Source organism: Neopsephotus bourkii, unplaced genomic scaffold (assembly GCF_033783945.1).
Source record: "Neopsephotus bourkii isolate Nb327-2 ecotype Australia unplaced genomic scaffold, CSIRO-AGI_Nbou_v1 NB_1825, whole genome shotgun sequence".
Lineage (NCBI taxonomy): Eukaryota > Metazoa > Chordata > Aves > Psittaciformes > Psittacidae > Neopsephotus > Neopsephotus bourkii.
Genome location: NW_026902298.1, coordinates 13,678,549 through 13,699,095, shown reverse-complemented (window position 1 = coordinate 13,699,095; position 20,547 = coordinate 13,678,549). Strand labels below are relative to the sequence as shown.

The following is a 20,547-nucleotide window of genomic DNA, read 5'->3' as shown; positions in this document are numbered from 1 at the left end:
ACAATGAAAGACAGGTTGGGGCATTCCCAAGCATTAAACCACAAAAAAACAAGTGGCAATAGTTTCTTACCTGATCTGTACACTTACCTGTACAGATGAAGGCCATTTTGTGATTAGTTAGCAGTTAGCATCAGAAGGTGCTGATTTCACATGACAGCCAAGTGGCCACCAGCAAAACTTCCACAGAAATATCTCTGCATTGAGCTTATGCTCATTGCATCAGGGTACAACGTGGGGTTGGTTGCTTTTTATGAAACAGGATCTGTATGAACAAAACATGCAAAAGCAGAGACAATTCAGAATTAAATGGCGTAACTTGAGTTGGATGCTAACTTGCTGTCCCTTTTCCAACATTTTCAGCCAACAGGCAGCTGAGCTGCTCACAAATCACTTTTAAACTGCACTCAACAACATGGTATATCACTAATAAAGTCAACTGAATAGCTCAGCTCTACCTCAGCAGCTGTCTCAAGCTAGTTTTTCAGTTCATATGTTGGATTACTTACACTGATTAAATAGTCACTGCAAATGCTGTAATGACCTAATGTGTTGCTATCCTCTGCTGAAGTTATTGCATCCAGAGCTTAACTGCAGAATGAATCATCTGTGAGCTCTTAAAACATTCCACACAGATATGGGGATTAGCTCATATTACCCCCAGCAGCACTTCAGGCTCTTAGTTGCCACTGCACCAAGCAACAAAGGAGCTTTCTTGTCTTTGTTCTCCTGGCTCAGTGATGAGGGCAAGAAACTTAACTGAAGACTAGCAAACTAATAGTTTATAAAACCAGAAACGTGAAGTCTACCACAGATGATTTTGCAATATTACTGCAGCCTGAAACACTGCTTTAGAATTTGTAGGACAACTGAACTGGTTTTGTTACCCAAGTGCATGGAGAGACACTACTCACCAAGTTCTTCCATAAGGGCATTTTATCAGTGGAAAAGGCACATTTTTTCTCAAGATACCTTCAATACACCTTCAGCAACATTTCACCATTTCTCTGCAGAATAGTTTCAAAAATGCTTCTCTAACTTTCTGTACCCCTAATTTTGGGTGAAAACAGCCAGTGAACTTTATAGGGATGGTCCATTCTAAGGAATGACACCCATCTCTTTGTGTGTGTTCATATATATATATATATATATATATATATATATATATAAAGAGACAAAAAAGCAATGGTATATTGAAAAATGTGGGACCTGCGCATGTTGTGAATAGTATGGAATAAGGGGTAGATACTGTCCTAGGTTCAACTGTAACAGCTATTTTTCTCCTTCTTAGTAGCTGATACAGTGCTGTTTTGGCTTTAGTCTGAAAACAGTACAGATAATACAGCAATATTTTAGTTGTTGCTAGGTAATGCTTACCCTGATCAAGGACTTTTTAGTCTATCCTGCTCTGCCAGTGAGGAGGGGCACAAGAAGCCATGAGGGAGCAGAGACAGGACACCTGACCTGAACTAGCCAAAGGGGTATTCCGTACCACAGCATGTCATGCCCAGTATATAAACTGATTCCCCACAGCAGAAGATAGTCTTATTTTCCTATCATGTAAGAGACTTACTGTATCAGAAAGAAAGATTTAAATTATGTTGGATTTGAGTAACCTAACCAATGAGTCCCACCCACAGAATCCATGTTGTTTATTGAGAGACCTCATAGATCACTTTGTTCCTTACACACATAGGCTAAAGTATCTGGTTTCATTCAGAGCTCATGCATACCCCAGAGGATTTTGATGGCCAAAACACAGCTGCACCTCAATTACATACATAATCTGTATTATTAATCTATACAGATTTTAAAAGACTACATATTATAGCAATATTAATTAAAACTAACAAAGGGCATACATCTGCCAAGATTGTGAGCTACCTATGAACATGGAAATATGTGAAAGGTGAACTATTATTACATACTCTTGTCAATATGACCCATGAGCCCAGCAAACCTCGGAAACTAAACAAGATTACTTTGTACTTTAAAAACATTTAAGAATCACTGTATAGGCAGAATATGTAATATTTATTGTTTCCATACTTGGTGAGACTGCCCAAAAAAATTGTGGCTACTCCATCCCTGGCTGTGTTCAAGGCCAGGTTGGACAGGACTTCAAACAACTTGGGCAAGTGCAAGGTGTCCCTTGCACTTAGATGTCCCTTGGAATTAGATGTTCTTAATGTCCTTTCTGTCCCAAACGGTTGTATGATTCTATATTAAGGGCAGGTAAACAGGAACAAAAAGATGATATGGAATCACCTAAACAGTCAATATATCTTGAAGACCAAAAAACCCTGGAAAAATCCTCCTGACTTCAGTCAGTTAAAACTGAATAGTTCTTACTATTTTTATTGGCTTCACCAAAATTGATGGCTGTATGACTTTGACCGCAGAACCAGACAGCTGTTTCACTTTTAACTTTCTCACTGTCCAAGCTGACACATGACTCTGGGAGTCAATGACTTTATAGCCATGTGCTTCCTTTCTTCACTCCCCCCCCCCCTTTTTCCTCTTCTTAGAGGATCAAATGGAACAAAGTCTTTTTTTAAATTTGCCTGAAGTTGATCAGAGAAATCCCTGAACTGGGGCAGGTATCTGTTCAGTGAAGTAGGACTCAGCTGAGTGGTGTCCCCTGTTTGGGTAGGCCGCAATGGTTTGTTGACAATGAGCACAACTGCCTTTCAGCAAAATCAAGCCCCCTACTCCCTCTCTGCCCCATCTCTGATTGACTACCAGGTTGATTTTACCTTGTTTGTATGTGTTAATAACCCCTAATGTCTGTTATGTAACAGCTATTCCACAATGGCCTGCTTGCATGACAGCTTTATTTCACATGAAGGGTGACTTCATGTGGTTTAGTTCAGTCTGAGGTGGATTATGCTAAACCACAAAAAGGCATTCCTAGACTAGAACATGTGTCCACAAGGCAAGTCAGCACAGAATAGCTACTGGTTTAAATTCACACCTGAGCTTATTTCTCAATAGCTTAACAAGTACTTTAAAAAGAGATGATGGGAGTATGTGAATATAAGGGTTAGCACAGTAAACTGCAGATTGGCATAACCACCTTTCAGGATAACCTCATCTGCGGAGAAGACAAACTACCCTGTCTTAGGCAACAGAAAGGCGGGTTGTACTTGGCTGAGAACCCATTTCATGTGCTGGGGTTTAGGTGGAGGTTTCTTTTTGTACTTTTACAAAGTATCTGAAGCTGTATTGCCATTATGTAATATACAGAAAACATATGCGTATGTGCCTATAAATAGCATACCTTTCCCCCACTTTTCTTTCAATTAATACTAGTCATTGAGATACATCTGAATTAACAGGGAGCTCTCTATTAATACACTTCATATTTTCTTGTTTGCTCACATAATGATGTGTAACACTCGTTCCCAAATTAATTATTTCCCTAGTAATTGTGCTGCTCTTTTCTTGCACAAAGTATGAGGCAAGTCAGCAGTCATTCATTTTAATGCAGGCCTTCTCCATACAAGATATGCCCATTTGAAACTATGGGGACAACCTCAACCCTGAAGATTTAGTTTCAGTGTGCTACACTAGCAACCTGCCCAGTCGTTAGATCAACTCATACAAGCTGGAATAAAGTATAAGTCTTCTTGAGATACCTTTTTTCCCTAGACCATCCCAGTTCCAAAGACTATTTCAACTAATGTGAAGTGCAAAATTTGGCGTATTATTGTGGCACAAATATAAAATGTTGACTTAGAGCTATATTCAAGTGCTGTGGGCCAAGCTACAATAGAAAGGCTTTGCCTGTCTTCGTGCAAGAGGCAGAGTACAACGTCATCGGAACCATTAGTCTGGGAGAGTTTTTCCAGTCTCAAATGGTCACTTTAAGCTCTGCAGGAATTTCCACCGACTCAGTGGCCACTTCACATCCCCGTCTGCCCTTGAGCACGGTGAGTCACAACCACGTGGGGCCAGTACACACAGAGTAATCCAGCCAGGCGGCACCAGGACCGAAGCCCCATCGCAGCAAAGCTCTGGCTCTTCAGCCCTTCATCCTCCTACAGCCTGCTCTTCAAGTAAAGGTGACTCTTTACTACGTACATATGCAAGAGCCACTTTGCTGGAGCTTTAACAATGACTAAAATACAGCTTCCTACCACGTCAGTTAACAAAATCTCGTCCGCTCTAACACACAAGAGACAAGCATCCCTCAGCGTCACCCTCCTTTGTCAAGTAAATCCCCTCACAAGCGCCTTTTCCTGGCGCCCAAGACATGAACCGCTACCGCCGGGAGCACAGCCCACAGGCCGCTGCCTGCGAAACTGGGGGGGAAACCAGGCACCTGCTACCGAAGCAAAAGGGAAGGGAAAGAAAAGGAAGCCCGAATTGAGCTGCTGTCCACCATCCACACCCCGCTAAAGTTCTCCGCGCCCCGCAGAACCTAAGCCGCCGCCATCGCCTCTTTAAACACTGGGCAGCCGCGTTTCCTGCATCAGACATCCGCGCATGCGCACGGGGGCCTGAGGTGGGGCCTCGGGGAGGAGGCGGGGCCGCCTGCCGGACGGGGAGCGAACGTGGCGGAGCGCTCGAGGCATCCGTCAAGGTGAGTGGGAGCGCCGCGCGGCTGGGGGGCCGTGACGTCAGCGGGGCGGGGGGCCCGGCCTCTAGCCTACCCCACATGGGGAGCAGGGGGTGGTGGGAGAAGAGCGGTGTACCCGATGGGGCAGAGCGGACCGGGGTCCGCCGCCCTCCCCTCGAGGTGGGCATGGCCCGGTGGCAGGTGTAAAACCGGCCCCCTTCCGCCTTGGGGTGTGTGTGTGTGTGGGGGGGGTGTTCTTGTTCTTTCCGATGCCTGCCTGCTTGACGGGACAGGGCCATGTCCTTCCCAGCAGTTGCTTCCTCAGGGCTAGCGCCTCCTGGCTGCTGGGTGTTCGGGGCACGGAGCTGAGGGTGGGAAGAGGGAGCCGCTAGGATTGCTGACCTCTGGAACGGGAGCGTGGACGTGACTTTGCTGGGCTCTGTGTCAGGCCGTGGCCCGGGTGGTGGAGGAGGCCCAGAGGAAAGAAGCCCCCTCAGCGCCCCCTCAGCACCCAGATCAGGCAGTTCTGCTGCTTGTAGGACTCAACATCCTTCGTTGCTACTGATCTCTCTCGGTTTCTCTCTCCTACGTTGTTGTATCTGCAGCTTCTGAAACTGATATTGAACCATCTGCAAGACAGAATCCAGTGGCTTCTACCCTGATAGCAGCGATTTCTAACTGAGTCTTTGGTCATCCTTAGGAAAGTAGATAAGTAGTACACTCTGGGATTGCTCTCATGTGGGAGCCTGCATACTGCATCACAGGCTTCTCAAAAATACACCAGGTGATGCTCCTGCCTTTCTGGGAGCAATCTGCTGCCTTGTGTTCATTCCTGACTTGAAATTCTAAGAAAAAATAATGTGTTGGTATTTTTAAACAATTTTCATACAATGCAACTATTTATTAAAAGAGAATAATGCCCAAAAGGTGGTATCTGAAAGCTTTCAGCTTTTTGACACCTGGATCTGAAAAAAGTAACATTTATACAGTTGGGTGTAGGTATGAGTGTGTATACTTGCTTTTGCTCTGTAGCAGTCAAATTTGATAAAAAGCTCAAAGATATTAGGCTTCTTGTTAAAAAAAAAAAAGAAAAAAAGAGATGACTGGATCAAGATGCTACTGCTGTTGTCAATCTTCCTCTTTCACCTGTTTCTTTCTTGAGGGAAGGACTGCATCCTGCCCTCAATCCTGACAGTGTGTCAAGAGAATCCACGTGGAGAAAGCACTGTGGAGGAACTTCGCACCAGAGAATTCAGTGATGAGATGTGAAACATTAGGAAATCTAGATTTATTAGTTCAGTTCATGAAAGTACGTCTCTCTTTATGGCATTTGTTTTTCTTCATTCAGGACAATCAGTTTTGATTCTGGCTTCTACCTTTTGAAAAAATGAGTTTGCAGTTAATTAACATTCTTCAAATGTAGAGCTCCTGAGGGGGGTGGTGGAGACTTTGGTGTCTAATCCATTACATTCGGTTCTATTTCCATTCTGTTTCCAGTGCCAGTTACAGTTACTGGGTTTTTTTTGCCTTTTGCCCAGCCATTCCTATCTCAGTTTGCTTGGTTCAGTCACTTTTGTAATTCACAATTTCTCCAGTTCTCCCCATTTTGTTTTTCTCTTCCATGTTTTACTGGCCTTTCAGTTGTTACTCTTGCCACATATTTCTGTTCTGATTCTTAGTGCCAGTCCTTCCCCTCTTTCCTTCCTGCATGTTTCTCGTTCAGTCATTGTCCTTGACATTTCTTTGAGTTCCTCTGAGGATTCTTGTTCCAGCCATTTTGAGACACCAGTTTCAAAAGTCTTCCAGTATTGCTTGTTCTCTGCTTAGGTTGACTGCCTTCTTCCTCCATGCTGCATAAGCCTGATACAGAAGGCATATGCAACCTGTTCTTCCTTTCTTTTTCACTAGGCTGTGCCTGACTTGGGCTCTAACAACTTGGAGGCAGGTGAACTGTTTTGGCAGAAATGTATGTATCTGAAAACTGGCTTATAAGCAGTCTCAGAAACAAGAAATTTTAGCAACCAGGACAAGCAAATTCGGCTTTTTAGCACTAAGGAATTTATTGGACTTATTTACAAGCAGTTGTCATATGTCTCTGCAAAAGGAGGAAGAGGCAAGTGGAGACAGAGGGAAGAATAAAACTGGACTAAAACATGCTTGAGACTCCCCCAGAGGTACTGTTCTTGCACTGCTTAATGCTCCTGCTACACTCAGAGGGTGGGTCAGGTGATCTTGGCATAGAATGATGATGTTGAAAATTTTTACTCCACCTGATTTAAAGAGTAAACCCAACTCAGATTAAAAGCTGAAAACCAGCAATGTGTGTTGCTTCCTCTTGGAAAAAATAGTCAAAATCATCTTTCACCCAGGCATTACAGATACATTGAAAAGGATTATGTATGTGATACAAATCCCATTGAGTTCTCTTTTAAAACATCTCTTTCTCCAAAAAACTTTCCTCAGTGTATGCTACTAAAGGGTAGTGTCTCTACACTTACATGTTTTTTGTAATGTGAGGAAAGTTTGATTGTTTCTTACTATGTTATTAGAGTGATCATTTCCTTATGTAATGTTGTTACTGATTTCCACTGTAGAGTAAGTGCAGTCATATTTAGAAGTACATGTCCTTCTGTAGTGCTGTATTTTACTGTGACAGCTGACATAGAATGAACGACAGTTTGCTTGCCAGGCATGCTTTCTGTCCACCCACTCACAGTATCTGCAAGATCCTCAAGTTGAATTAGTACACAGGCTTTTCAGCCAAAAGCTGTGAAAATGGCCTGGGAAATCAACAGAGTTTTTGTTCCCTCAGAGTGGCAGGCATTCAATGAAGTGGTCTGAACTTACATTGTATACTTTTTCCAGTCTTAACTTTCTACACTGCTCTGTATTGTCTTTTCTTTCTTTTAGTATGTTAATATCTTTGATTTTTTCCTATAAATAGTTCTTTTTTTCACTACTGTAATAGAAAGCAGGTATTTCAAGTATGTCTTAGGCACAATAAAATTGCATTTCATCATCTCTTGTTCAGTTTGGGTTTTTGTGTGTCCTCAACATAAAAAGGACATTGGAACTACTGGAACAACTCCAGAGAAGGGCCACAAGGATGATCAGGGGACTGGAGCACCTCCCGTATAAAGACAGGATGAGAAAGTTGGGGCTGTTCAGCCTGGAGAAGAGAAGCCTGCGTGGAGACCTCATAGCAGCCTTCCAGTATCTGAAGGGGGCCCATAAGGATGCTGGGGAGGGACTCTTCATTAGGGACTGTAATGATAGGACAAGGGGTAAGGGGTTAAAACTTAAACAGGAGAAGTTTAGATTGGATATGAGGAAGAAGTTCTTTCCTGTAAGGGTGATGAGGCACAGGAATGGGTTGCCCAAGGAAGTTGTGAATGCTCCACCCTTGGCAGTGTTCAAGGCCAGGTTGGACAGAGCCTTGGGTGACATGGTTTAGTGTGAGGTGTCCCTGCGCATGGCAGGGGGTTGGATCTCGATGATCTTAAGGTCCTTTCCAATCCTAACTGTTCTATGATTCCATAATTCTATGTATTAAGTTTCAGGATAAAAAAAATGAGACAGCAGTTTTGACAGTGGCCCTTTCTGTAAGGCATGAGCTGCACAGCAGTTCTGCTTTATGTGGTTTATAAACAGTGGATCAAACCCTTAATGACATGGATAGGTTTGAACTGAAAGTGAGTAGTGTATCAAGGAGTGATTTGTCCAGACTTCATGTGAGCTCTCAATTCACTCATTATTTCTGCCCAAAGCAGGTTTGTTAGAGGTTATGAATTTCAGCCAAGTTCTATATGTGCACAAACTAGAGTATGGGGGCCTTTTAAATTGCACTGGACACATCTGACAGTATAAAATGCTAAGGCAATTGCTCTGGGGATATCAACTGTACCACTTAAATGTAATTTTGTTAGGCAGATGTTATCTGGAGGAATTTGGAGTTTTGTTCTGAAAAGTGTTTTATAAAAGAAGTACAAAGTGATGTGCCCATGATTCTACAGGAAATCTATAGCCGAGTACAATGCTGAACCCAGCATCTGCCAAAGTTTATTTTAGGTCATCCTTCCTGTTAGGGTTTTACATGAGTATATTTATTCCAGAAATTCTATCAGCTGTGTGGGTATAAAAATTGATTTTTATTTCTCTATTAACTCCTGTATTTTCAATGCTCATTTTCTGTTCTAAACAGTAGCAAGTAACTTGATCAAAGTGTGGGGTGTTTTCCTTTTGTTGTAGATCAATGTCCTGCATTTTTCCGTCCAAAGAATTATGCAGGTCACTTAATTTTTGTTGATGTGATGCTGTCAGGACACATACGAGATTCATTTCTTGTGGTTTGTTTGTTGGTTGTTTTTTTTTTCTTGTAGCACCCTTGGGTGTTGAAATACTGAAAAGAAACTAACCATGGAATAATTTTTACTTACTAAGTAGCTTTTCAAGTGCAAACACAATCAAATGTCGAACCTTTATCTGGTTTATGACCAAGATATTTTTGCTTTGAGTCACTTGGAGGTTTTAGAGGGAAAGGCCCATCTTACTTTGATAGCTTTTTAATTATAGTTTTCAGCACTCTAGGCTGTATTCCCAAGTGCTGTAATGCAACCACTATAACAGTACAGGTGGAAGGTTATGTATTTTGCAGTGTTCAAATAGTAAAGATGTTGGATAAGTGTGGTGGTGTACGCTTTCTAGGCTCATCTGTTTAGCTTCACTCCAATTTGCTCTTCTTGTCAGCAAACTAAACATTATAACAAAGGCATCAGCTACAACGTTTCATTCCTTAATGCCCATGGTTCTTGTGATGGTTGGTTATTTATGGCGCTCAGCTGAGAATAGTTAAGAGTATTTTTATTTTGTATTAGCTCTGGAAGCATGTAAAAGCATGATTTGTCTCCTGCTAAATCAGGTTCATTCCCTGTTAGTCACATTTGCATCTCACAGTTGCAAGAGCACAGATTTATAGTTCTCTTTTAAACTGTTGAAATTCAAGAAGAAATTTTTCAGTAAAACAGTTGAAGTGATGGTCTATTTATTTCTCACCTTGGGCCAGACCATTTCTTAGGAGAAAATGTGCTGCTAATAGGAAGCCCTTGTATTTCATGTGAAGCATCGTAAACACAACAATCTCTTTTTATCATATACCTGCATACTGCTTTTACTGGCATGTGTTCATGCCTTTTATTTGCACCTGACCTCTGCGTGCAAAGCTGAATCCGTTTCTTCTAGGTGGAAACAGCACAGGAAAACAAACCAAACCCATCTCCTAGAATGTGCTCTGGGGTGGTGGTGATTTTGCAAGGAGCACAGTACATTAGAATTTTCAATCTTTCCAGAAGGTGCTACTGTGACACTGTATAAAATCATGGCTTTAACAAGATAAACAGGGAAACTCTTTATTCACAAGTTTGTTTATTTTACATTTGAGGTTGTTTTATATGATTCTTGGGCATGGATGCTGAAGTTGGCCAGGCCCATATTTCATCCCCAGTTTCCAAATTGCAAAGTACTTTGCCTCATATCCTGTTTCAAGAAAACTTGTGTTCAAGTCCTTCAAACAGTGTTTTCCTTTGTAGAAATCCAGTGTGGAATTGCTGCAAAAGCAAAGATGATTATACAGAGAGTAGTGCTGAATTCACGCCCTGGTATGTATTTCTCTCAAGCAATAGAGCAATGTGTTTGTTATGGTTGCCTAATGTAAAATGGGGAGTGCAGAAACAGACACTAACTTAAGATACTGACATTTATGTATCTTAATATTGCAGGCAGCAATAAGTAAAGTTTATTTTGAGCTGTGTTTATTTGGTCTATGTATACCGATGTTCTCTCAGATGCGAAAAAAGTATTTAATGAATAATATAGGAGAAAAGCCTAAGTGTAGGGACTCAAAGGGAAGAAACATCAGCAAGCATTGCTTTTTAGTTCTGATATTTGTTCATGCTGTATTTTAAGAGATGACTAAAAGAAAGTATTTTGTTACTGTTAATTTTTGTTTCCTTTTAGTAAATACTGAATATTTTATTCCTTCCATGTGTCAAAATGTTGGGGTTTTAAATTTACACTTTTGAGGATTTGCTTACTTCTTCACTTACATATTTGCCTTGTTACATCTAAGCACAATGAGTGAGTTTATAAATTGTCTGTTGTAGAAGACCCAAAGGCATGCATTAAGTTTTGGAGGGAGTGTTGTATACTGCTCAGTGCCAAGTAAGTCCTGAGAGGATAAGAACAATTGTGTGACCTGCAAATAAGTCTTTCTTTGTGCAAATCGAATGTTACAGCAATAGAGTGCTGGAGTCACCCATTGATCTAAAACACACACAGATATCTGTCTCTTCACTTTTAGTGCTGGTGGTTCCAGCTGTCAGTCTGACTGATCTGCTGCATGTGGCACCCACCTGAGGATGAAGCCTGTGTCTCTTGGAATGTGTATCATAGGTGTTTCTGGGAAGCTTTAATTTAAGGAGGTCTGTCTGTAGCTGCAGAGGGGTGCTCTTGCAGCATATGTATGTGCAGTGGCAATGGTCTCTATTTCCCCAATCTCACTGAGTCAAAAGACTGAAAGAGTGAGAGTTTAAAACTCAACCTGATTAAAATTTATGGTTATCTGTTACTGGCAGAATAGCACACGATGTTTTTGTTATGTGAGAGAAGTCCCAGTGTGTGTCTTTGTTTTGAAAGTTAGGGGCTTTTCAACACATAGGGTACATAGAACCATTTTTTGAGAAAGTGAACAGCCAACTGTCAGTCAGGGCAAGTTCCTGCTACTGGCCCAGGCAAGCATTAGCTGACAGATCAGTGTGTCTTCAGTTTGGCTGGTGATGATGCATCCATTTAAATTGTAGTCTGTAACACACAATCTGAAAGTTGGTCTCTTTTATACCTAGTAATAGCCTAACTTACTCCAGAAAGAACTATCTTAAAAGAAGGCCTTCCCATATTGATTAAGGGAAGCTCTATATTGATTTATTTGTTTGATTTTATAATACTAGGTAAGAATGGTGTGCCGGTGGCTGAGAACTTCCGACTCGAGGAAAGTACAATAGCAGATGCAATCCAAGCGGGACAAGTGCGTGTTAGAACCCTTTATCTCTCTGTGGACCCTTACATGGTAGGTGATGGACTTAGAGCTAAGCCAGAATTTTTTAAAATACCTTCAATTCTGTACCTGTCATAAAATCAAAGAATGGTTTGGATTGGAAAGGACCGTAAGATCATCTAGTTCCAATCCCCCTGCCATGGGCAGGGACACCTCACCTCACCCAAGGCTCTGTCCAACCTGGCCTTGAACATAGCCAGCTTACCAGTTATAGTCATTAATGTTCCTGTGATATATGCATAGGAATATGATTTCATAGTGTTACTGTAAAAGTCGGTGGAAAAACTCTCTAAAACTCAGCTTGGACAGCAGCATTCTTTATTGCAGCGCTGGGTGCACACGCAAATAGCTTCACAAAGGTGAGCGCACCCATTACTTCCCATCGTCAGCTATATGTTTAGCATACTCATACGTATTTACAGAGTTTCCAGGAACTAATTATAATATTTGCATCCTAATTAAGCCTGCGCTTTCTTGCTGAGTGGGGGTCTCTGGTGGTTGCTGACAGTCTCCCTCACTGTGTTTACTGAGTGACCTCAGCACTTGTGCATGCTCGCAGGGTCCTAGTGCTGAGTTAGCAGTTGGTATGTCCTTGCTTCTGTTTGTTCCCGTCTTGCTCTGTGTTGGGCGCCACTCTGCTATCTTGAAGGCTGGCATCCTTGGTCTTATTTACTGTCTCCTTAGTTGTTATCAGTCCCGTGATGTTCCTTCCCCCGTCGGCCAAACATTCCTCTCTCTATGCGTTAGGAAGTTAGAACAGTTTGGTCTATTCTACTGTGTTAAAGGCACACATGCACTAGTGTTAGTTCTAAAATTTAAGCCTATTATAGGACCAGGAAGAGACTGTGAGCCCTGATACATCATGACAGATTTGGTTTTCTAAACTTTACCCTTTTTATATACATTTTTTAACTTACTTTTTTCATCCCATAAAATGAAGTATTTTTCAGTTGAGGGGAGTGTGAGTAGAGGAGGAAGAATATTTCATGATGAAGCAAGAAAGGGACATGATCAGGCAAAAAAAATTCTAGACACCTGAATGTTTCAAGTTAAATATTATTTTGTTGTTACCACTTTTGTTTAGTTAGATTTTCTGAAGTGGGTGATGGGAGGACAAAAATTTGTCAATACATTATAAATAATGGAAGCAAAGAGGATTAGTGAATGGAGCCTTAACCAGCACTTGCACCTAATTCTGGAAAACTGTAGAAATCATCTGTTTGAGAGAGTTGTAGGTTGAAATGTAAGTGAAGATAGACTAAGTCTGTTAGTGTGTAAAACTTTGCTATAAAGAAAATTCTGGCAATCTCTTCCTTGCATAGATGGACATAGAAAAGAAACACTCTTAATTTCAGGAAAGTAGGTTTAGCTTGGGAATTAAGGAAGAGTTCAAAAATCCTGAAGTACAGGCTTAGGCTACAGGGGGAGATACAAAATGTTTCAGAGTTCAAGAGGTTTGTCTGTTCTTCAGTGCATAGGCATGGACTCAGTGACTCATGGGTGGGGTTTTTTTCAGTCCTACATTCTTATGATTCATCCAGTTAAGGAATGGCATTTACAAGATTCTTCTGAGACCCAAGCCAGTTGCCTTCAGTTACATGGCTGACTTTGAGACAGCATCTAGAGAATGTGTTGGCTTTGATAAGGCTGCTGGTGGAGGTCAGAATGATCCATCCTCCTTTTGTACTGAGCAAACAAGAGGAAAAAGGGAGATCTAAGAAAAGATCAGGACTGTTTGGGGCTTATTGAGAGACTTTTGAGTAGCCCTTTGTGTTTGAAGTTTTGTAAGTATCTCACCCCCACCTTCATTTGAACTCGCAAACAACCATGTGTTCCCCCAGAGCCTCTCATTAAAGCCTTGTCTTTCAGCGCTGCCGAATGAATGAGGACACTGGCTCAGATTACCTCTTGCCCTGGCAGTTGTCTGAAGTTGCTGATGGTGGGGGCATTGGGGTTGTGGAGGAGAGCAAGCATGACAACTTTGCTAAAGGAGACTTTGTAATCTCCTTCAATTGGCCCTGGCAGACAGTGGCAATTCTAGATGGAAGCTTGCTACAAAAGGTAATGTAAAATGTAAATGCAACTGTTTTTGTTTCCTAAACCTTTTTTATTATTATTTTTTTTAAATAGTGGTCAATATTTTTTTAAATAGTAGTCAAAACCAAGCTAACGTTATTGCAGCAACTATTTCTCAAAAGGCAGATCAACTCACAGGTGGCAAAATCTGTATCAGTTTCTTCCTTATCTTCATGTCAGATAAAATTATTGTAGTTTAAGAATGCATATTTGACAATAAACTTCCTTTAGGACCCTTTGCCACTCATCTGTAATTGCAATATTTGCTGAACTGTACTATTTTATCCTTTATGCTAATATAGGGATGGTTCACCATTGCTGGAAACCTCTTCATTCCCAAGTGCTTTTTGGCGCTTCAGTAATTTAAGGTTTTGTGAATGACTTTGTTTAAAAACTTCTTCTAAAACTCTGGAAATACAATCTTTGTTTCATTTTGTAGAATTTTGTTACTAGGATAGAGCTAGTTTCTAGATAGCTTGTCCCTGCCTTGCCTGGTAAATGTCCTGAGTTAGTCTTTCATGCTCAGACAATCAAATAGCAAACAACAAAACCTCACCTTAAAAAGCAGTAATACCACCATGTGTTTCTGTTTTGTAGCTCATTCCAGAACTTGTAAAGGGACGCCTTTCCTACTTCCTCGGTGCAGCTGGCATCACAGGACTGACGGCACTGTTGGGTATAAAGGAGAAAGGACATGTGGCTGTGGGTGCAAATCAGACAATGGTGGTGAGCGGAGCAGCCGGTGCCTGTGGGTCTTTGGCTGGCCAGGTAGTTGAACTTAAGACATGGAAGCATACTCTGTTACCAAGTTTATCTTCTGAAATATGCTGGTTAGTAGAAGTCTGGATAAAATCATTGTAAATGTGAGTAGGTGCAACTCCATGACAAAGGCCACTTCCACAGGTTTGACTTACACTCTCACTGAGAAATATTTTAGGTGTGAAAATTCTGTTTCATTGGGGTAGGAGAAAACAGCCCAAAGTGATTACTTGTCAATAGATAAAGTCGATGGTATAAGTACATGTATTTACTATACATTTAGTGGTTTGCTGTTTGAACACAATCTTTGAGTTGACTGGCAACTCTCCATTTTTTTTCTATAGTAGTAAAAAAATGTAGTAACCCCTTCTTTGCGTTCTGTTCTGTGACATCCTTTGTGTTTTGAGATTCCCAGCCCTTTTACCCTCTTCAGCTTTGCAGAACCTGTTGCAGTGGGTTTGTGTGTGTGTATGTGCATATCTATAAAGATCTATAGAATGTATTTAAATCAGTTATTGTCCAATCTTTTTGGCCTTTTATTAGCTATGTAACGGTACTTGGCAGGTGGTGATTTTTTTACTATATTTGGCTTTCCAGTACTGCCAGTCACTGGTGACCACAGACTAAACCTCCTGCAGTCACTGAGTTTCACTGGCAGATTTCACCTGTACCTGTCCCTTCCCTAGGTGTGAAGAGGGAGTGACAAGAGACAGTTGTGTCACATGAGATGGGGGGGATGGGGGAGAACTGTAACACCCCCTCTGCCTTTATGCAGATCAGTGATCTCGATTTTCATTCTTGTTTGTGTTTTTTGTTTTTGTTGTGTACCTGCAGATTGGCCGTCTGGAGGGCTGCTCCAGGGTGGTGGGGATTGCTGGCACGGATGAAAAGTGCTCTATTTTGGTCCAAGAAATGGGATTTGATGCTGCTATTAATTACAAGAAGGGGAATGTGGCAGAGCAGCTACGTGAATGCTGCCCAGGTGGTGTGGATGTTTATTTTGACAATGTTGGTGGAGACATCAGTGATACAGTTATAAGTCAGGTGATTATACCAGCTGTCAGATTATTCTAGTCACTCTCCAGTGTCCGCATGCCCAGTTTTGGATTAATTCATATTGGAGACCAGCCTGCAATACAGCAGAGAAGGTTTTCCACTTCACTGATTTAATCCAGGTGCTGATTCTGGTCTTGAGAAATCAGATACTTGAAATCAGTGCCATCAGATTAGATGAAATCTAATTAGATTCAAATCTGCCATCTGGATTAGGCTGGCAATATAGTAACAGAAACACAATTTCTGCTTGTCATTTCTCGCTTCTTTGGTCAGGACACTTGGCAATTTTCTAAAATCCTGGTCTGTTAGTGTAGTAATCTTGGGTTTTGTCAGCTTTGGTTTTCTGGCTGCACAAAAAACCCAACTCTGCTGGGCCTCCATAAAGACTTTCGACCAACCCTCTTCGTTGTTAACACACGACTACTCTGTCTCATGGCAGGGAGTCTCTGGTGGCAGCCTCTGAATCACAGCCGTATCAAACTTCTTTGTCCTGTTACCCCTCTCCTCCTTATATAAAGGACAAAAAGTAAGATAAGTTGTTGAATTCCTTGTATTTAATGCCTTTTTAAATTACATAAATTGGGCTGTATAGCTTTTATTTTTCCATTCTTGCCCTGCATTTATCTATTTGAATGTTGTCATAAATTGAATTGTGCTGCCTGCAGTTCTCCCACTCTTTTCTAGGAAACGTGGCTCTAACTAAGAGCACCCATGTGAACGTATTGTAATATAATCTGTTGCATCTCTGGAAAATCTAGTTTCTGAGACTAAGGAATGTAATTTTTCTCACTTTGTGCTGTCCCAAACAGATGAATCAGAACAGCCATATCATCCTGTGTGGACAGATTTCTCAGTATAACAAAGATGTGCCTTATCCTCCTCCGCTGTCTCCTGACATAGAAAAAATACAGAAAGAAAGGAATATCACAAGGTACATTTCTCTTCCAGAACTTATGACCAGGTTTTGGGTAGATCGTGCACATCATGTTGTGATTCCAATATGCAGGAGCCTATAGATCCACACTAGGCACATGTAATCGGAACAGAATGTTGCCATACTAAACAAGGGAACTAGAATCACAGTTCAGTAAATCCTTTCTCTTACCTTTGTCTGTATCAGCATAAAAATGGGAAGGGATGTTGTTGCATGTTGATATAGTTGTCTGTTATGCATTGTCTGTGGTTGCTTGATTTAGTCGTGGAGTCTCTGACAGATTCTTCAGTATGAGGGAAGGTGTTGCCATGGTTCTTGGTCTTATATGTTTTGCAGGGTGCCTTCTCTCCAAGTGTAGTAGTTCAGGCAGAGGGAATAGAAAATATTTCTAAAGTAAGGATGCAGCTGATGCAGTGATTGTATTGAAATTATCTTTTTAGTATTTGGGGTTTTATTAGATAATGGCACTGTAGGTGTGACAGATATATGCAGGTAAAACACCAGGGTTGTTATGACTGGGAATTTTGGAATCTACTATCACAGTTCAGGTGGAGCTAAGGTAGAGAATAGGAGTGAAGTCTTAGGACACTTCATTCATTGCATTGCAGAAAGTTAGGAGGACACTTGATCTCTGTGCAACAGGTTGACCTCTTCTAATAAAAATTCTTTTCTTGTCCCTGTCATTTTTGTCTGTACTTTTAACAAACGGATAAAAATACTGAAATACATCATGAATGGTAGAAGCCAGTGGAGAATTTAGTCAGCATGTTGCTGCAAGAAATTATCATTTCTGATGATCATTTCAGTTTCTCTTGATCGCTACAGACAGATGTAACAGCAGATTATGCAGAATGTTAAGGAGCCTGAGAGTTAATTCATATTCACCATCTAATTGCAGAACACTTCTCTGTGACACTTGGGCAGAATTACTTGTCTTGGACCAGTGTTACTGTGAAGCTCCCACTGCAGGGAGCTGGCTTAAAAAGCTGGCAAAGTTGTGAGCTATGTCTTGGTGTAATTAGTACCCATAACCCTTCAGGTTCAACTGCTGTTCAAAATATGCTTACCCAAGGTTTCTTAAATCAAGACTGATTCTTTTTCACAGGGAAAGGTTCTTAGTGTTGAACTATATGGACAAACAAGAAGCTAGTGTATTACAGCTCTGTCAGTGGATCCAAGAGGGTAAACTGAAGGTAAGAGCTTTTAATCCATGGCCTTTGATACGATCTCCTCAGCTCATGGTCTGACTACTAGAAGTCCAGTTTCTTTGTCCCTGGCTCTCTTACCATGCCTCAGAATTGGAACAGGTTTTCCGAAGGATGGGTAAGTATAATTGAAAGCTTCTTAGATAGCACTGGTATAGTAGATACCTGCTGGGGATGGTGTGACTGTAGTATGACAGGCTTTTCTAATTACATGCTGCAGATGTCTGTATTCTTTCAGCATAGGGTGCAAGTGCTTTTTATGTAAAGAATCCGACCTTCAAGAATACTTACTTTCAGATACCTGATTAGTTAAGTCCTGAATGCTTTTGGGGATCTTGTCTGAAGTTTTGTTTCAAGCTTCATAATCACTATTTATTATTTTGTGATGGGTAGATGCTTTATCTGTCCATTCCCTATGACGTGTCTGAATTGGGTTTTGATTCTTTGGTAATAGGTAAATGAGTACATTTCATTCTTCAGTAATCAGTAAACTGGTAACTTTTCCTGGGGAAATCCTGAAACACTACATTTTTGCATGGGCAGGGATGTTCTGACTGAAGAATTAGATCAGAAAGTGTTCACTCCTCTCTTGAGGAAAGAACCTGACCCAAACAGAGCACTGCCCATTATAGCAAGAGAATCCTTTTGATTTTGGTAGCTTCTGTGGTGGTTTCATAGCATGTTTCTACAAAGTGTTAATCTTGTTTGAAGAAAACTAAAAGGACTTGTTTGCATTGACAGGTCAGAGAGACCGTGGTAGAAGGCTTAGCAAACATTGGTGGTAAGACTTTTACACCAGTTTTTAATAGTAATAATCTGATTAAATACAATGACAGTAGAGGTTAACTACCTCCTTTGCTTCGTTTGCCAATTCAGGTTTTTGTATTTTATCTAAAACGTGATTTTAATGTTATAATAAAATATTTTTTTTTTTTTCCCACAATGTATAAATACATTCTGTGAGAGGATTATTTTATGTTAAAAACAAATTTAATCTAAATTTTGAGGTTGGTTTGTTTTACTATCGGGGGAATTAACTCTTAAACTGGTACTTTAGCTGATAATATCATGCTGATCTTACAGATTTAAAGTGCTGCCCATTTCTTATGACTAAGAAACTTTGGAACTCATACTTTTTAAAAGCTCAATATCCAACAGTGCTTTTTAATGGATTTGATAACAAAAAGTACACACAAGAAAGGGAAAACATGACAGACTGCTAAAGAAAGTGAAAAATAATTTCTTTTAAAGGAACAAAATGGCCCGTAGCCTGTTCAAAAAATCTGTAACAAAGAAAATCTAAAAATGAAGAGGGTGTTGTGACTGCAGTGAGACAGCAAGACAGCCAGTTGATTCCAGATGTGCTGTAAGAATGCTTCCCTTGCAAGTAACAGGGGAAAGTATGGTTTAATCGAGTTAAGTCTTTAGTCCCACAAGGTTGGAAGCCAGTAGAATTAAGCAATAGCCAAATCTTACAGATGTAAATTTATTCTAGTCATTGTTACTTACTGGTATACATGTGTATTTTGATGGAATTTCATCAAATACAGCAGTCAAATTTCATATTTTATTTACTCCCAAGATTTATTCTTTTGCACCAGCTTCTCCCATTTATTGTACCCCACAGTGTTTATAAACCTTTTTCTTTCACAAGGGTTTGTCAAACCCACAGCATTCGTAGGGTCTCCAGTCATGCTTTGTCTTTCTGTTTGGTGTTTGCATGGCATATCATAAAAGCAGCAAATTTAATGGTTCATTTGTATAAGGCCAAACAGTTGCTTGCAAATCAGGGTTTTTAGTTATTACACAAGACTGCCCTTAGCAGTTTATTACATATTAGCTTTTTTTCCTTTTTCTTCTTCTTAATTTAGCATGTCATTAGGGGTAAATAAGTTTAGGTCCAAAACGTGATCTCTCTTTTCTGGGCAGCTGTTTCACACATAAGCTTCTACCTTTTCTTTAAATAATCTTTTTTAAAAGTCACTTGGCACATTTTGCTTGGTCCTAACTGATTTCATTATTTCTCTTGAAGCTGCTTTCCAGTCCATGATGAGTGGAGGCAATATTGGAAAACAGATCGTCTCGGTTTCTAAGTAAAAGTCATTCCTTTGGCAAAAATAATTAAGATTCTATCTCTAACAGTGAGCAAGTTTTTACTTATACTATTTTGTTAAATAAGCCATTAAGCTGTTCTGTATGTACTGAAAGCAGAGATTCTGGGATGCCAATAAACTAAATAGAACTGGAAACAGGAATGCAATGATTTATACTAGAAACAAGTAATACAGTCTTTGACACTTTGAGAGCTGCCAGCTAGCACACTTGCACATATTTCATGGCTATGGTTTGAAAGTTGAAACACACTGGGAGCCATTTCCAATAAGCAGGATCTAGGCAGCCACCTAATTTTGGGTGTTAGAAGAATTTACCAGCAGAGACGAGCACCATTCCTGTGCAGTTTGTCTCAGTGGCCAAGAACTTCTCTAGGAGTTTTTAATGTATTCTCTGTATTGTATCATTATATCCCCTATTTTCAGGGCATTTGAAACCTAATTCATTTACAATTCCATCTGCATGCTGACTTTCATCGGAGAGAAGTTGAGTTCCAAATCCTACTGTATCTTATTTTTATGGTAATCTCCCCAATTACTCTGTTTTTTTCTGGGGTTTATACCTCCTCAGGGTGACAGAAAGAGAATCTCAAAACATGCTGCCTGATGAGGGAGGGAAACTTTGCAGACAATTGATTTTCTGTTCCCTCAGTAACTTATCTTGGCTCTGAATTTTTGGTCTAACAATGCTCTTTTACCATCTCAATGGAGAAACTGGAAAAAATGAGTCACTATTTCCA

General features: G+C 40.6%; 1 protein-coding gene across 2 annotated transcripts; it reads left to right on the top strand.

Moving 5' to 3' along the window:
• The first annotated feature begins 6,488 nt into the window (after positions 1–6,488).
• PTGR2 (prostaglandin reductase 2) lies at positions 6,489–19,945 on the top strand. Of its 2 annotated transcripts, XM_061343791.1 has the most exons (10): positions 6,493–6,732; positions 10,144–10,212; positions 11,560–11,678; positions 13,536–13,727; positions 14,340–14,510; positions 15,336–15,545; positions 16,367–16,488; positions 17,597–17,684; positions 18,438–18,477; positions 19,729–19,945. In XM_061343791.1, the coding sequence occupies exons 2-10, from the start codon at positions 10,176–10,178 to the stop codon at positions 19,791–19,793; spliced, it is 1,044 nt and encodes a 347-aa protein (XP_061199775.1). In that variant the 5' UTR covers positions 6,493–6,732; positions 10,144–10,175; the 3' UTR covers positions 19,794–19,945. The 2 variants fall into 2 exon arrangements, 1 of the variants encoding a protein (XP_061199775.1); XR_009723956.1 differs by lacking the exons at positions 18,438–18,477; positions 19,729–19,945 and having other exon boundaries at positions 6,489–6,732; positions 15,336–15,483.
• Positions 19,946–20,547: the final 602 nt, after the last annotated feature.